Source organism: Malaclemys terrapin, chromosome 10 (assembly GCF_027887155.1).
Source record: "Malaclemys terrapin pileata isolate rMalTer1 chromosome 10, rMalTer1.hap1, whole genome shotgun sequence".
Lineage (NCBI taxonomy): Eukaryota > Metazoa > Chordata > Testudines > Emydidae > Malaclemys > Malaclemys terrapin.
Genome location: NC_071514.1, coordinates 42,659,516 through 42,677,777, shown reverse-complemented (window position 1 = coordinate 42,677,777; position 18,262 = coordinate 42,659,516). Strand labels below are relative to the sequence as shown.

The 18,262-nt window shown below is 42.4% G+C and overlaps 1 protein-coding gene across 6 annotated transcripts in view; it reads left to right on the top strand.

The window, feature by feature from the left end:
- Positions 1-18,262, top strand: part of MYO9A (myosin IXA) — a 496,830-nt gene that overhangs the window by 437,425 nt on the left and 41,143 nt on the right. For 4 of the 6 annotated variants that reach the window (XM_054041538.1, XM_054041539.1, XM_054041535.1 and 1 more), the window contains 6 exons: positions 864-986; positions 1,674-1,823; positions 4,453-4,766; positions 5,595-7,310; positions 11,492-11,582; positions 12,093-12,308. In XM_054041538.1, coding sequence (XP_053897513.1) covers positions 864-986; positions 1,674-1,823; positions 4,453-4,766; positions 5,595-7,310; positions 11,492-11,582; positions 12,093-12,308 — 2,610 coding nt within the window. The remainder of the gene's footprint in view (positions 1-863; positions 987-1,673; positions 1,824-4,452; positions 4,767-5,594; positions 7,311-11,491; positions 11,583-12,092; positions 12,309-18,262) is intronic. The other 2 variants (XM_054041537.1, XM_054041540.1) reach the window with 2 other exon arrangements.

Below are 18,262 nucleotides of genomic sequence, written 5' to 3'. Positions count from 1 at the left end.
TAATCTGCTAGTGCTAAATTCATTTAGCCATCATGCAGAAGTTCCCAAACCTCACAGCAGCGGGGGGGCTGCCTTGGTTCACACAGACTTGCTTATTCAAGGGAAATATTTCTTTTTACATGATGGTTTTATCAAAAAATGTTCTTTGTGTGTGTGGTTCTTTCATCAGTGGTTACCACCCAGTTTGTTTCCTGTAGTAAAACAAATGGATGGCAGCTATTTTTGGCATTGAGAATAGTCATGTCTGTTACAAACGCTGTTTGTAGGAAACCTGAACCCCTTTTTACTTTGGGGGTATTTATCTTCAAGGACTCTAGCAAGTCTGATGTTTGAACCATCAAAATGGTAGCTGTTGTGAAGCTCTGTGTTTTCTGAGATACTCTGCAGGTTCTGGTAAATTCCTCCTGTAATGATCATTTCTCAGGATTCACTGCACATTTTCACAGAATCTCTGAGTGTTCCTTTGCAGACAGACACTGCAGTATCTCCTATTTGCCTTTCATACAATCCTGAAAGCCACCAGAACTATAATTTACACATGGTCATGGTAGATTCTCCAGCTATGACCATTTTCAATCAAGATTGGATGTTTTTCTAAAAAATCTGCTCTAGGAATTATTGTGGAAAAGTTCCATGGCCTGTATTATACAGGAAGGCAAACTAGATGATCACAATAGTTTCTTCTGGCTTCGGAATCTATGAATCTATAACAATGAAGGAATCTTTGAATTCTGCAGTTCTTGAATATCCGTTACATTTCTGCTAATTTACTAAAACGTACCTCATTTGGCCAGCAAATAGTTACGTAACAGTGACATGCCACTGCCCTTAGAATTTAACTCTGGTAGCTTCTAATTTTACAGGACTTTGTGGACCATTTCCATGTTCTGCTGTCACGAGGAATCAGCCCATCTAAGCACAACATCCATGATTTCTTCAGGAAAATAAAGCTCAGTCCAGACAATTATCAAGTTGGGAGAACAATGGTAAATACTTACCCACAGCTCAGACTCTGCACTAACAAATAAAGTCTGCCTATATGTGGTAACTTGGTTTTCATACATGTTTGCATTGACATGACTGTTGTCCCACTTTACCAAAAGGAAATGGATTAAGTGAGAAGGGTTTTAATCATGTCATACACAACACAAACTACTCGAGAGTGTTGCTTTCTGTGAAGCCAGGATGGTCTGATCATGCTATTTAAAACAAGTTGGCCTCCAATAATCACTCCACGCTTTGTTACATAACTTACTATTCTATACAGTGTTGTTATTAGCCGTGTGGGTCCGAGAATATTAGAGAGACAAGGTGGGTGGGATAATATCTTTTATTGGACCAACTTCTGCTGGGGAGAGAGACAAGCTTTTGAGCTTACACAGAGCTCTTCTTCTTGTCTCTCTGACTTACTGTTATGAGAGTTATCTCCTCACTCTAGAAAGGGAATTTACTTATCGGCTGCTATATATTGTGATACACATCCAACATTTCACAGCCACGTACTGTAGGTAACTGTCCAGAAAACTTTCATAAGTATCTCAAAGTAAAGTCAAATGCTAAGCTCTTTATTTGAGAGCATTCCAGATACAGATGTCTCTGGCATTAACTCGTGTCTCCTGTGGCTGGGGAAGCATGACACACATTGTCCTCATTCCTCATGTGCTGCCTGTTAGGTTTTCATGAAGGAGCGGGAGCGCCAGCTTTTGCAGGATTTGCTACACCAGGAAGTGCTCCGGAGGATTACTCTGCTGCAGCGTTGGTTCCGTGCTATACTGGAGAGAAGGCACTTCTTGAACTTGAGGGAGGCAGCAGTGATCATACAGGTAGGCAACAATAATGTTGTTATTTACTATGTATAGCATCATTAGTGTGCCTGGCACTTCGCAGACACAAAAGACCAGGTTCCTGAGCTGAGGAGCTGCTTATAATGAATAATGACAATGTACCTCTATGGCAGGGAAAGGCAGATTAGAAAAGTAAAGCTTGTGACACTGGAATCCTTAAATCCATTTAAAGCACTGCTGCAAAAATCATCTTCCTAGCTCCTCGCTTTGACCACATCACCCCATTTTTATATGCTTCCTCTGGCTCCACCTTAGAATCATAGGGTTGGAAGGGACCTCAGGAGGTCATCTAGTCCAACCCCCTGCTCAAACCAGGACCAATTCCCAACTAAATCATCCCAGCCAGGGCTTTGTCAAGCCTGACCTTAAAAACCTCTAAGGAAGGAGATTCCATCACCTCCCTAGGTAACCCATTCCCGTGCTTCACCACCCTCCTAGTGAAAAAGTTTTTCCTAATATCGAACCTAGACCTCCCCCACTGCAACTTGAGACCATTACTCCTTGTTCTGTCATCTGGTACTACTGAGAACAGTCTAGATCCATCCTCTTTGGAACCCCCTTTCAGGTAGTTAAAAGCAGCTATCAAATTCCCCCTCATTCTTCTCTTCTGCAGACTAAATAATCCCAGTGCCCTCAGCCTCGCCTCATAAATCATGTGCTCCAGCCCCCTAATCATTTTTGTTGCCCTCTTCTGGACTCTCTCCAATTTTTCCACCTTAGTCCAGTACAGCCTATTTGTCTTCACTTTTAAGGCCCTTTATGGCCTTTCCCTGCCTCATCTATCATCTCTTATATGCTATGGACATGGACTCCACCAGTGACACCACTCTTGATTGCCCATTTGTGAAACTTTCCAGCATGCACCATCGTGCTTTCTCCCATGCCGCCCCACATGCATGCAAGTTGCTCCTTGTAAAAAAAACCTCAAAGCCGAAACATTATCCTCCTTTAAACTTCTTTGTAAAATCCATGTATGCTGTGATGTCTACAAAACTGAGTGGTGGGTAGAGAGCTGGTGCATTGTGACCACTGCTTATGACACTGATTATAATTAAGGCTAAGATTTTATCACAGTTATTTTAGTAAAAGTCACGGACAGGTCATCGGCAATAAACAAAAATTCACGGCGTCTGTGACCTGTCCGTGACTTTACTAAAAATAACCAGGGGGCTGGGGGAGTAAGACTAGGTATGAGGGAGGAACTGACAGGCCGAGCCCTCTGGCTCCAGCAGCTGGAGCAGGGGGTGCAGCTCTGGGATGCCACAAGGGGACGCACAGCCCCGGCTGCAGCCCCCCGGGAAAGCCGCCGGGCTGGGGCGCATGGCCCCGGCTGCAGCCCCCCGGGGAAGCCGCCGGGCTGCAGCGCACGGCCCTAGCTGCAACCCCCCGGGGAAGCCGCCGGGCTGCGGCACACCAAGCCCAGGACGCTACGGGGTTGGGGTGCACGGCCCCAGCTGCAGCCCCCTGCAGAAGCGCCGGGTTGGGGCGCACGGCCCCAGCTGCAGCCCCAGGTGGAAGCTGCAGGGCTGGGGCGCACTGCCACTGCCAAGCCCAGGATGCCACAGGGCTGGGGCGCACGGCCCTGGCTGCGGCCCCTGGCGGAAACTGCAGGGCTGGGACTGCAGGGTGCTGGTTCCAGTCAGCCCCAGTTGCAGGGCAGGATGGGTTGACAGTCCCACCTTCGCCTCCTGAAGCCATAGAAATCACAGAGGTCCAGTAAAGTCACAGAATCTGTGACTGCCGTGACCAAATCGTAGCCTTAATTATGATTCTCTCACTTTGAGCCTGTGCTTCTCTCATTTGTTTGACGTATCTACCGGGTGACCCTCGTTTTAAATTTTGTAAGCTCTTTTGGGCAGAGACAGTCTTTGTTATATTTTTGTACAGAGCCTACCGCAATGGAGTCCATTTCCTAGGTGCTATTGCAATATAAGTTATATGAATCCGTTTGTTTATGATTGTTGGTATCATTTTTAGTTTAATTTGTTTGTTCTCCAAGGAAATTGGGATAGCATATTTTATGAGCAGAGATGGAAGAGGGAGCTCTGTACTGTATTGTTCAGCTATTGATTTCATATTAAGAAGGGAACAGTTTTGCAGAACTGGATGGGAGGACATTTGTGATATAAGTATCTGGTTTGAAAAACCTACCTGTAACTCCCTGGAAACACAGGGTCACATCCTGGCAGAATCAGTCTATTCCTTTATCATTCTAAGTTAGGCACAGCAAGTGGTTTACTTTGGATCTGACTCTTAGATGCACTCTTACGCTGAGGCCTTGTTTGCTTATCCAAGTGGCTATTAAAGATTCCAGGAAACTTTTCCTACCAATAGTGGTCTGACCTGGTGTCCTTGGCAAAGTTTACTGTGCCCTCTTTTACAGATCCACAGGATCTGTTCTATGCCCCAACTTTTAAACTGTCCCTTGGAGGAACTCCGTCAGTGTGTCAGACCCCCAAGGTGTCCCACTCTTCCTTAAGGGTAGGCCATGCAGCCTGGATACCCAGCACATGTTTATTTGGAGAATGGGTTTATTTCATGGGTCTTGCTCTCTAAATGAGTCTGGTACCAAACACATCACCAAGAAATGTTATCTGTTTTTCTGCAGAGGTACTGGCGCAGTTATCAGAGTAGAAAGCAAGCTGAAGACTCCCTAGTTGATCCTCTCCTTTTCAGCAATGCAGCACTCGTTCTTCAGGCCCACTGGCGAGGTTTTGTGGAGAGGCGAAGATTCCTGCAGATGCGGGTTGCAGCCTTCATCATCCAGAACTATTGGCGGGAATGCTCTAGGCGTAGGCATGCCGCAGCTATGTGCATACAGGGAGGCTGGCGAGGATACTGCGCAAAGAGACTCTACAGGGCCAAGAGAAATAAAGTCATCCTATTGCAAGCAGCATGCAGAGGATACATAGCACGGCAAAGGTAATGTGGTCAACCTCAGTGGACACAAAAGTGAAATGTTGAATAAAGATGACTGGGTAGCAGGAAGGCTGTGTGATTCGGAGCAATGATTCCCAGCAATTGGCATGAATACTAGCATTTTTCAGGCTTTTGTTACTAGAACATCATGTTCCCCTTCCCTGGTATGCTTGGGCCCCTGTGCTGCCACTACGTGCCTCCCACTCAGTTGTCCACTCTCTCTGTAACCCACAGTGGAGCTTAGTCTGATCCAAACACCAGTCAACTGATCAGCAGAGCATTCAGTTGAAAGCACACAGCTGAGGCATTACTCTGTGGAAGTGGTATAACTGTCTGAAAGGGTTGGGACCCACTGGTGTACTGTAAACGAGCTGAGAGCCAGAATAATGACTCTAAATACGTTGTGCAAGTCACTAGTACCTGATTATACCTTAATCAGCCCAGCTAGAAAGCTGGTAAAGAACATGACCAAAACACCAGATGCTGCATTTGTACTGTGCTTCCCTGGATATATTAATTTACAAAAGAAAGCAAAAACAAAATACTGATAAAGTTTAGAGCGACCATAGTCAGGAAAGCAGCAGTTCTCACTAATAGACACCAGTGTCATTCACAACTAGGGAAAGAATGAAGCAGGTGAAAATTGAAAATTCATGTTATGTAGAATACCCATGTGCAGTCTCACACATGATTTTTAAATGTGTGTTTAGCTAAGGTATTAAAACCAAACACAGGCACTTTCTCTTAAACATCTCTTCAGAATCAATACAATGCATCCAAGCAATGAAAGAGGAAACACTCTAAAAATCTGCTGTTTTCTCATCCTTGCAGATTTACAGCTTTAAAAGAGCAGAGATTAAAAGAGAGACAGCTGGAGAATGGAGTGTCAATCAGAGAAGAGGATGGACTGGAGGCAGATGATACTATGAAAATTAGGGGCTCAGACCCATCTAAGTGGGAGGATGGCTCGTTTGAACAGCGGGTGAGAGCTGTAGAGGAACATAAATCAGTAATAGAGAATAGTCGGGTGAATCATGCTGATCCAGTAGACAGTTCTGGAGACTTACTGTACAAAAGACACGAAAGAGCCAGCAGCCAAAGTGGCATGGACATTGAAGAGGAAGTAGTTGTGAGAGAGAGGCCCAAATCACTGGAGGATCTCAACCAGAAAAAAGTGGTCCGCGCAAAAAGAGAAAGCCGGAGAATGCGTGAATTGGAACAAGCAATATTTAGCTTGGAATTGCTTAAGGTCCGGTCCACTGGAGGGGTGTCTCCCTCAGAGGAGCGTCGGTGGTCCACAGAGCTTGTGTCAGAGGTCCTTCATTCTCCACAGGGAACCCCAGAGAGTGAAAGCTCTCAGGGGAGCTTAGAAGTGTTAAGCTGTGAGGATACTCAGAAGAATAAACTTGATTCTCCAGTTTTAGAAGAGCAAGATATGCAGTCTGTCTCCACTGAGACCCAGGACTCTTTACCTCACAGTCCTAAGCCCTGTTTACAGGACACAACCTTCTTCTCAGCAGATGTGAACAGCAACTTATCTAACAGAAAAAGGACACCATCAAGTTCTGAGTTACCAGAGAGTCCTGCAACTAAGGAGCGGGTGGTCTGTGATACCCAGAATGTTATCTACAAGATGCATCCAAGAGAGACCTTCATTTCTAGCAACCTGCCTACTTTCTACATTCCATCACAGGACATCCAGAAAACAAATCAGTCACTGGTGGAGAATAACTTGAAGAACAAACTAATGGAAAAGGAAGAAAAACCAGGTACGTTTCCTGAGGTTCAGAAAGATACGGAGCCAGGCAGGCAGGGCCAAGGCAAAGCCTTGGACAAAGAGAGAGGAGAAAACCCTCCTGTCAAGCAAGAGGAAAGCCTACCTGCTCTTGCATCAGATACACATTCTTCAGACTCTGTTATCAGGAGACTTGAGAAGCTGAATGTGGAGAAGGAGGAGCGACAAAAGCAGCTGCAGCAGCAAAATGAGAGGGAAATGATGGAGCAGATCCGCCAGCAGAAGGAAATTCTGGACAAACAGCGCAAAGTTTTTGAGCAATTCGAGAGACAAGGGAGGGGAGAGGCCTTGCAAAGGACTGAGCACAGCAGAATCAAGGATCCCTCACAAGGACTGTCTCTCAGACCCCCAAAGAAAACAGACAACAGGCCTCAATCTCTCCTCATCCTAAATCCCCAGAGCAAAGGGGAAAATTTCCAGACTGTGAATACAACACCAACCTCATCAGTGGATATTAAAGGGCTCACTGTTGCAAAGAAAGGGAACCCCCCAGCCCACATAGCACAAAAGGACAGGCCTGTCAGCATGTTCCTGGAGCGAAAAGAAGGTCAACCTGGAATGACACAGGAATCAACCAGAACAGATCGATGGAATTCAAAACTGGCTGTAGAATCTGGGGACTTCTCTAGCAGCCATGCTGCAAGGACAGAGCGCCTCAGGCAACCCCGAATTCCCAACCAGAGCACTGATGCCTCTTCTAGTGAGCCGCGGGCTAGTGCTATTTTCTTCACACCAAAAGACAGTCATTTCCTGTGAGTGGAGCAGTTGTTTGTTTGCTTGCTTTATACCATGAGAGGTGACTGTTGCATGACCTTTCCTGAAAATAGGATTGATTTCTACAGGTTTGCAATGAAACAAAGAGCCACATGATCAGTTTTGGGCACCTCATTACCAAAAAGATGCTGATAAAATGGGGAGGATTCAGAGAAGAATATCAGTAATTATTAGAAAGCAACAGAGGGTCCTGTGGCACCTTTGAGACTAACAGAAGTATTGGGAGCATAAGCTTTCGTGGGTAAGAACCTCACTTCTTCAGATGCCAAGTGAGGTTCTTACCCACGAAAAGCTTATGCTCCCAATACTTCTGTTAGTCTTAAAGGTGCCACAGGACCCTCTGTTGCTTTTTACAGATTCAGACTAACACGGCTACCCCTCTAGTAATTATTAGGAAGCTGGAGGGATTGACTTAAAAGGAAAATTAAAAGAACTCTCATGCAGTGCATACCATAAAGTCTCTGTCAGGTGGCTATGCGTGACTATGGAGAGCCAAGCTAACCATCTACAGCAAACATCTGAAAAGTGTTAATAGCAAGAAAGGAGAGAAATTACAATAGTTAGGGCAGTACAAAGTGGTGTGAGTAGGAAGGATGGGATGAAAGTAAGAAAGGAGTTTAAGAGAAGTATCAGAAAAAACTTAGTTTTATTATTATCTGGTAGAATAGATTCCCAAGGGAAGTGGTAGAATCTCCAACACTTCACACATTTAAAATTTCAGTGGACAAAATAGTAGTGAATGGTCAACTAGGGAACAATCTTGCACTGTCAGGGAAAAGGGAATAAATGCAGATCTTCTATGCAGTGTGGTTGTAGCCATAGTGGTCCCAGGATATTAGAGAGAGAAGGTGGGTGAGGTAATATCTTTTACTGGACCAACTTCAGTTGATGAGAGAGACAAGCTTTCCAGCTACACAGAGCTCTTCTTCTTAAGCAATCTGTTCCACCTGGCATTTAGCTATGATGCAGGGAGAACCTTCCCCTGACCTGAAGAAAAGCTCTGTATGGCTCGAAAGCTTCTCTCTTTCACCAGCAGAAATTGGTCCAGTAAAAAAAAAATTTCCTCACCCACCTTGTGTCTCTTTAGAGCAGATCTTCTCCTTATGGAGACTGGAGGTGCACAAGGTTTTGAAAAAGAGCTGCTGTGAATAAAGTATACATTTAACAGTCTTGGCAGTATTAAAAACAATTGCATAGAATATGGGAAGTTCTTTGCAGGTTAAATGGTGGGTTCATTCCAAGCACGGGTCATGGCAGCATTTTGATCCTGTGCTCATGTTTCCTCTCCTGCAAATCTGCGGGTCAGGCTGATCTGGGATATGTCTACACGGCCGATGTTAAAAGTGGCAGCACTTTAACGTGGCTGTGTAGTCGCGGCTCCAGCAGTGGGAGAGAGCTCTCCCAGCGCTGTAATAAAACTACCTCTATGAGGGAAATAGCTCCCAGCGCTGTAGCACTGTCTACACTGCCACTTTACAGCACTGAAACTTGCATCACTCGGGTGCGGGGGTTTCATACCCCTGAGCAAAGAAAGTTTCAGTGCTGTAAGTGGCAGAGTAGACAAGGCCTGAGTGCCTTTAGGGAGCTGTGTCTGCAGGGTAACGGCACCCTTCATCCCTCCCAAAGCAGCCTCCCAAATGTTTATGATGTTTGCTGCTATTAATTGGTTCATGGTACCACCTACTCTGTGTGAGGAACTTTTCTATTTGCCTGAAGGGAAGGAGGGCAGGGGAAAGGGTTGAATCAGTTTCCTCTGTCCAAGTTCTTTCCTGGCCTGCGCCTCCTCTCCCGCCCATACAAAACAGGAAGTGTCACTATAGGCAGCATGGCAGAATTGGTTTTTTAAGCGGTCTGGCAGATGATATCAGGGACCTTCAATTGTACATTGTGGCGCATGTGAAAGAAGGCACGGAGGTGATTGAGACACAGGCAGACAAAGGTGGGACTTAGTTGAAATGTCTAAACTAGGGCTGTCGATTAATCACAGTTAACTCATGCGATTAATTCAAAAAATTAATTGTGATTAAAAAAATTTGTTGCAATTAATCGCACTGTTAAACTATAGAATATCAATTGAAATTTATTAAATATTTTTGAATGGTTTTCTACATTTTCAAATATATCGATTTAAATTACAACACAGAATAGCAAGTGTACAGTACTCATTTTATATTATTTTTGGTTACAAATATTTGCACTGTAAAAATGATAAACAAAAGAAATAGTATTTTTCAGTTCACCTCATGCAAGTACTGTGGTGCTATCTCTTTATCGTGAAAGTGCAACTTACAAATGTGGATTTTTTTATCACATAACTGCACTCAAAAACAAAACAATGTAACACTTTAGAGCCTACAAGTCCAATCAGTCCTACTTCTTGTTCAGCCAATCTCTCAGACAAACAAGTTTGTTTACATTTATGGGAGATAATGCTGTCCACTTCTTAATTACAATGTCACCTGTAAGTGAGAACAGGCATTCACCTGGCACTGTTGTAGCTGGCGATGTATTTATGTGCTAGATGTGCTAAAGATTCATATGCCTCTTCATGCTTTGGCCATCATTCCAGAGGGCATGCTGATGATGCTCATTAAAAAAATGTGTTAATTACATTTGTGACTGAACTTCTTGGGGGAGAATTGTATGTCCCCTGCTCTGTTTTACCCGTATTCTGCGATATATTTCATGTTATAGCAATCTCGGATGATGACCCAGCACATGTTGTTCATTTTAAGAACACTTTCACTGCAAATTTGACAAAATGCAAAGAAGATACCAATGTGAAATTTCTAAAGATAGCTACAGCACTCGACCCAAGGTTTAAGAATCTGAATGCCTTCCAAAATCTGAGAGAGATGAGGTGTGGAGCATGCATTCAGAAGTCTTAAAAGAGCGGAAACTACAGAACCCCAACCACCAAAAAAGAAAATCAACCTTCTGCTAGTGGCATCTGACTCAGATGATGAAAATGAACATGCGTCAGTCCTCACTGCTTTGGATCGTTATTGAGCAGAATCCATCATCAGCATGGATGCATGTCCTCTGGAATGGTGGGTGAAGCATCAAGGGACATATGAATCTTTAGCGCATCTGGCATGTAAATATCTTGCGATGCCGGCTACAACAGTGCCATGTGAATGCCTGTTCTCACTTACAGGTGACATTGTAATTAAGAAGTGGACAGCATTATCTCCCATAAATGTAAACAAACTTGTTTGTCTGAGCGATTGGCTGAACAAGAAGTAGGACTGATTGGACTTGTAGGCTCCATTTTATATTGTTTTATTTTTGAATGCAGTTATTCCTTTGTACATAATTCTACATATCTAAGTTCAACTTTCATGATAAAAAGATTTGCACTACCATACTTGTATTAGATGAATTGGAAAATAGTATTTCTTTTGTTTTTTTACAGTACAAATATTTGTTATAAAAATAAATGTAATGTGAGCACTGTGCACTTTGTATTCTGTTTTGTAATTGAAATCAATATATTTGAAAATGTAGAAAATATCCAAAAATATTTAAATAAATGGTATTCTATTTTTAAGAGCGCGATTAATTTTTTTAATCGCTTGACAACCCTAGTCTAAACTATTATTTTTTATTATTTATTTCATTTAAATCAGTGCAACAATTAACTTGATGCTGTATAAGATACAAAATGAAGACTATTCTTGCCCTAAAGATCTTGCAGTTTAGTAGACAAAACTGTGGGAGGCCAGAAGAAGGAATAACAGAGGAAATAAAATTTCTCCTCCTAGACAGTAGCATGGCAATGAAAATTTTTAATATGATTTTCTGTCTCTTGTTACTTAACTTTTTTTCCATTCTGCAAATTTAATTCCCAACACAAAGCACTAAAGTTAACCTATATGAGAGCTACTGGCAAGTGTGCAGTAAGGATGATGGTTCATAGTTTGACAAAGGACAGGAGTTCTGTTCATTCGTGCTTTTTATCCTCACTACAGTGTTTAATGGTATTAAGTGTATGCTGAATAATTAAAGATGGCATCCCTTAAAGCACATGAAATCAAATTGCAATTTATTCTTGATCCGTTGAGTTGTACATACTCAAATGTTTCTGGAATCTGGACTGATGTTATGGGTGAACCTGGGAGAGGAATTTAAATGTCTTTTTGTTGTTGTTGTTGTTGAGTTTCAACAAGGAATCTTCAAATCATCAGATCCTTTCGAAAGATGAACCACCTAGAAAGCCACTAAAGTTCCCTGGGCCAGGCAGAGGGGGGGTAAGTTACAGCTTTCTTATTTTATCTTTCAATTAAACAAAACTTATTCTGCCAGTTTCTTCTCAAGTGTTTGAAGAGAAAACAGAAGGGTGGGTGCTATTCAATTACGAGTCTGTGAGAAGGAAGGGGGGATACTAATGGTATGGAAACATTAAAACCTTCTCTTCAGGATACCCTAGTTAACACAAGAACATACTAGTGCAGAATTGCAAGATGTTTTCTGCCATGAATGCCCCAGTGGTAAACACTGTAGAATGCAGTCATGTCTTGTTTTGTTTAACATATGTTTTGGTAACATCCATGACTGTCCATTTTCCCAGTGCTGTCTTTCATTTTTGTTTTCCCCAATCCCCTGCACTACCTATGATACTTGTGTGTTATGTGTGGATTAGCATATTGTTCATGGAGTTCTTAAGGCTGTACTTGATCTACCCTGTGATATCGAACATCAGCAGAATCGCCTTTTCTTTTAAAACATTTTTATGTTATCTGTTTTATCATTTGGTCAAGCAGGTTGCCAGACCGGCCCATAAAAAGAAAGCCCGCATGGCGCGGACGCGCTCCGATTTCTTGACTAGAGGTACTTTTGCTGATGGGGAGGGGGATACGGAGGAAGATGATTACGATGACAATTTTGAGTTCCTTCTCTCCCCTGACCAACCTCCTCACCTTGAGCCAGGGCCTACAGCCAGGCTTGGGCAGGCCTGTCACAGTGACTCCGAAATGGTAATTTTCCGACATGCGGGAAAACAAAGGGAGCAAGCAGCTGTGCGGGAGCATTTCTTTGCTAACCTTTAGCTGTACTGACACCCTACAATGCTTCTTCTCCCACTGATGATGATGCTGTAGATGGGTAAACTCAGAGAACACAGCAGAAGCAACCTCAACAAATGAGTGGAGGGAAGGCGGCACTTGTGTTTATATCAAACCTTGGCATTGCCTTCAGGATGGATTTGACAAATAAGACACCTAATGAAAGTAGTGCTTCTCCAGAGAGCTACAGTATATACCTAGTACAAATGCTAAGGATCGCCCTGCCAGCAATCATGAAAAAGACTAGGGAATAGGGAGGGCTTGCAGGACTTATGTAGTTTCTCTGTAGACTTACAAAGACTGTTTAATACATTCTACTAGTTTATAACAATAGCCACAGCCTGCCTAATCTCCCTCTCCTTTGACAAGATTCATTGTACAGGTGATCGGAAAAGATCTAACTAAACAAATTGTCCCACATACACACAATCAGTTCTTTGATTAAACAACAAAAACTCTATCTGTATCTTACATTTTTCCTATTTTAGTTTTGATTGTTTATCTTTCATTACACTTTCTGGCCATTTATTTCCCTTTTAAAATAATGCTTCACTTATTATTTGAGGTCTGTAACTTCAAAGAAATTAGTTTCTGGCATCAATTTTTTTTCAAGATAAAAGAAAATGGGAGTGAGACCACATGTGAAAATGCAGATATCCGCACAGGAAATGTCTCGTTTCCTACCCACTCATTCAGATGGTTTAGACCATCTTTGTCTTACACATACACACAAAATATTTTAATTAATGCTAAAGTTGTGGCAGAAAACTGACCAAAACTGTGAAGTCCATAGTTCAGATAGGCATGTCATTCTGGAGCCGTGTTGCTCTGGCTAGGGATTGGAGAGCATATGGCATGTTACCCCACAGGTGATGTGAACTTCCTGCCACACTCACTATAGATACAGCGGAATCAGCTTTATCACCATAACATGCCTTTACTGGGGGGAATTGCTACAAGACTACCTGAAATGAGGTGGCACTTTTTGTTAAACTCCTTTTTTGTTTTTAACAATAGCTGTAAAAAAAAAAAAAAAATCCTTAGGGTGAATATTCTTTGCGGAGGGGAGGAGACGAGAGTGGATTGTTGATCCAGTTGACTCTTTAGGTTTCTCTCGTTGCATAAGAACGGCCATAGTGGGTCAGACCAAAGGTCCATCTAGCCCAGTATCCTGTCAGGACAGTGGCCAATGCCAGGTGCCCTAGAGGGAATGAAGAGAACAGGTAATCATCAATTGATCTATCCCCTGTCACCCATTGCCAGCTTCTGGCAAACAGAGGCTACAGACACCATCCCTGCCCATCCTTGCTAATAGCCATTGATGGACCTATCCTCCATGAATATATCTAGTTCTTTTTTGAATCCTGTTCTAGTTTTGGCCCTCACAACATCCTCTGGCAAGGAGTTCCAAAAGTTGACTACATTGTGTGAAGAAATACTTCCTTTTGTTTGTTTTAAATCCTCCTTGGTTTTTGAGTTAGGTATACCGGCATTACTGTCTGTCAGAAACACTATTACAGTCTCTCAGTAACATTACTTCATAGGCCCGGTGCTGCTCTTTTGATGAGTCATGGGTGGTTGATTTGCAGTTCCTCTCTATTTCCCGCTTTAATCACAGTAAAGGAAGCTGGGAAATTATATTCAAGTAATTTTATAAATGGCCAAACTGATTTTTTTCTTAAGAAATTGGATCAAAAAAGCAAACTCTGTCTCTCAGATCTTGAGTTACATTTCACCTATAGTTGAACTTCTGCAGTTTGCAGTGTAAACACCCAAACCGTTGAAATTCTCACTGCCTCAGTTATGGGAGAATAAAAGCCACTATTCTAAAATAAAAGGTGGGGAGTGAGGGGAGAAGTAATATTTGCATGCATGGACTTTAAAAACATCTGTGAATGTTTGGAGGAAAATTCCCACTGGAGAAGATCACTCATATTGGGCCTGTTTGACTGAAAATAATTAGTGCTGCTGAAGACCAGACTAGTATGGTAAAGGATTGAGTACAATGACCAAAGCAACTGACAGTGAATAGGCTCTTTGGAAACTAAATTCGGGAAACTCCAAAATATTTGGTGTCTTGCTGCAGTTCTGTTGGCTCCTGTGCTTTTTAGATTATTTACAGACCAAACATCTAAAAAGAGATTTTTAAAAGCTATTTTAGATAAACTGATTAAAAGGAGTCTGCACTGAGTAGGTAAGCAGTGCCATAAGCTAAGTGCATGCTGTGTTCCTGGAGGTTTACCCTGTTACAAAGCATTAGTTCTTTTAGCAGTAGAAATCTTTCACACTGGAAGACTCTGCTGAGATGCAAACAGGTGCTGGGCTCACTGTTAGGATGGAGGACGCTATCCTTGGAAGGGTTTTAGTTCATGCCTCTGATTGGAAATGGTCCTATGATTCTGCTCACTGGGTTTAACAACAGTCACTGCATGCAAGTAGTCCTAGGCCTGTCTCATCAGTGCACACTATGTATCATCTCTCCTTCTGTATCACTTACCCTCTGTAATACTCCATCACTATCTCTAACTGGTGGTTGGGCACGCAAAGTGGTATCATCTGGGAGCAGTCACTTGCACGACCAGGCTCTGCTTTCTAGCATATGCTGAATAGATACATTGTTGCATAAAAATACTGTATATCTGTATGTCTTGTAAATATATGCAGCATTTCCATCTGTCTTCTATATTGCAGGACTAGGTTTGAGACCAGCTCTTTGGAAGTGACAGCTTTTGGCTTCTGTATTTCAGAACCGCCTTGCCTTTGTCTCAGTGCTATTTTAGAACAGCAAAATTTATGGACTATTCAAGTGATGCAGTTTCCAGAAGCTTATTAGCATTTAGATGTTAATAGCTTAGCCCTTGCAGTGCGTGAGAGGCTGTTACATGCGATAAAGCAACTTAATAATACAGCAGTACAGATGTGAGTTGGTTTCAGTACAAACTGGAGAGTACTTGAATGTGGGTGTGTATTTGTTGTTTGCCTTAAGATTTCAATACAATAGGAAGGACAGCCAGGCAATCTTCCTTTGGATGGTGGTGATTATTTTAATGAGAAAAACAAAATAGTTTATCACACATGCACAACAGCTGCTAATTATCAAAAGTCAGTTTTTAGTTAATGTTTTTGGTGTGCTGTTCATAAACCAATGGTTGCTGAATACATGAAAGAAATAGAGTGTGACACTGAAAACTAAAGCACTTTTTGATTCAGCTGCTGCTATTACTAGCCTGCCTGTTTGAAGTCCTAGTACAGTAAAACCTCCTGATGTCCTGTATGCAAAATCGATTTATTTGTGTACCCTGCTGGTAGGTAAAGGTGCATTAGATGGTGTTGCTCGCTGGCACTGTGGTATGCACATATCTGCAAAGAGAGAGTCTTCAACCAGAGGTGAAGTTGAAGGTGCAAATGTTGAATCTGATTGCTTAAGACAAAGTGGACTTTGGTGACAATAGTGTGATTGACAATGAGATCATCTTTTCAAAGGCTGCTTGGATTTTTAGTCAGCAAAATTCTAGTTATCAAACAGTATGACAAGTACAAATGTCATGTACAGCTTATCTTAAAGGATTAATAGAGCTTGTTTTTACTTTTAAACAGCAAGCTTGCAATCTCTTGTATCGTGTATGTAAGCGAGCTTGGCTAGAGAATCAGTTAAAGCCTCATTTGAGATGATGTATGAAGCATTTATCATTTTGCAATGATTTGTTTAGATAATTTGTGAGGGGAGAGGGTGAAAATCTTTAAATGCAATTTATGGAAATGAAACCCTTTTTCCCCAAGGCGTTTGAGGAGGCATTGAAAATGAGACAATAATGAGGATACTCTCACTACACCTTTCTTAATAAAGCAGTGACGTGAGTTTTGAATTAAAAAAATAAAAGTTCTGAGTAACTCCAAAATTTGTCACCCATTGTCCAACTCATAAAACAGACAATCCATGGACTTGATGGTTATTACTTCAACAAAGATCCATGAAATAAGAACCCTTGTCATAAGCTATCACTAATCAGTGGGAAATGCATCTTATGAAAATTCTTAAATCCAGCATGATGGAACAAAGCATCATCTCCATCTGTCAGTCACATATATTTAAATGTGCAGCATGCACACACTAAATCTAAACTCAGCCCATATTATTCCAGAGGAAATTAATTCCCTCCTGTACCCTGCCAGACCCATTAAAGTCCACCCCCTGCAGCCTGCACAAATAGATGCACCTTGCAGTGTGCTCTAACGGTCAACAAACCAGCCCTATTCTAAATCCGTGGATAAAGCTTGTTCCAGACCTGAGCCCCCTGACAGAGAACATTTCGCTGCCAGCTCCCTCTCTTTTTAAGGGCAGTCCAGCTTGAATGTCTCTGTCAATTGAAACTATGGCAGCATGGCAGGGGAAGAGACACTCTATCAGCTCGGACAGTTCCAAGCTATTCAGGGCATTCTGAGTTAAAACCAACACCTTGCATTCAAAAATATAGTCAGTTGTTAGAATAGTTTTTTAAATTTTTAATAGAAAACAATTCCCAAAGCTATGGAAGAGCTGAAGAGGAGGATAGTAGGATAGTGATTGCAATCTCAATGGTGTCAAGAAAAAAGAATTTAAATAAACCATATCTAATAGTTTAATGATGATCTCATATACCCCTTATATCTGTTTCACTATGCAATGTGCATCAGCAGACCTTTCCTCTTTACACTGTATATCCACACGCAAGAAAGATGGCTGTTTTCAATCCCCACATTGTTAATATCCAACAAGCAAGATGCCAATGATCTCCCTGCTGCATTTTGTCATCATACAAAAAGCCCCTTCAGTGGAGCTGATTATTTCCCTATCTATAATACTTGTTGATGTTGCTCACATAAACAACTACACTATGAAAGTGTTTACAAACAAGGTATCTGAATTCTTTTTATATGGCTGGAAGTTTTATGCAGTGTAATCATGATGACGACTAGAATAAGCACTTTGTTCTTGCATATCCCAACTATTTATTACCAAGAAAATTATATCAGCTTTGGTCATCACATCCGCACCACGTTCTTTCTATGAAAAATCTGATTTCATGTCATGCTCTTGATGTAAAAAGCATACACAGATCCTTTCATCAGACTTGTCTAAAAAAAACACACTACCAGCACCATTGTATGTAAAGCCTCTGTGGGTATGTCTGCACAGCAAAGAAAAGCCCATGGCTGGTCCATGCCAGCCGACTCGGGCTTGGGCTGTGGGGCTGTTTCACTGCTGTGTAGAATTCCGAGCTTGGGCTGGAGCCCAGGCTCTAAGACCCTGCGAGGTGGAAGGGTCCCAGAATTCAGGCTCCAGCCCAAGCTTGGGCTGCAGCCCCAGCCTGGAAGTCTACACAGCAATGAAACAGCCCCATGAGCCTGAGTCGGCTGGCATGGGCTAGCCGCGGGTTTTTCTTTGCTGTGCAAATATACCCTGTGTGCACACAAGCTTTTGGTTGCTTTGATTTGCAAGATCAGATGTGAGGACGGCTATACACTAGCTGTGAGCTGGAAGAACATTGTGGTATTGGCCTACGGACCAGCACAACAAACCTTCCACCCTACTTTTGGAATTCCCACAGCCATTGCTGCCAGAACCAACATGGAGCTTGTTTTAAGCTGAAGCAGAGCATATCTAGGCCAAGAGGACAGCAAACATGAACATATTTCTTTCCCCTTTACTGCTTACAGTAGTAACCAAGCTTAATGTGTCCAATCCTGCGCACTCAGACCACATGAACCATGGCTTTCATTTGCAAAGTGCAGTTCCAGAAAGATCCCAAAACACAGAAGTGCACTTTTGAGAAATTCCCCTGTAACGTCTTATTTTTACACATATCAGAGCTAAGAAGTTTCTGTGG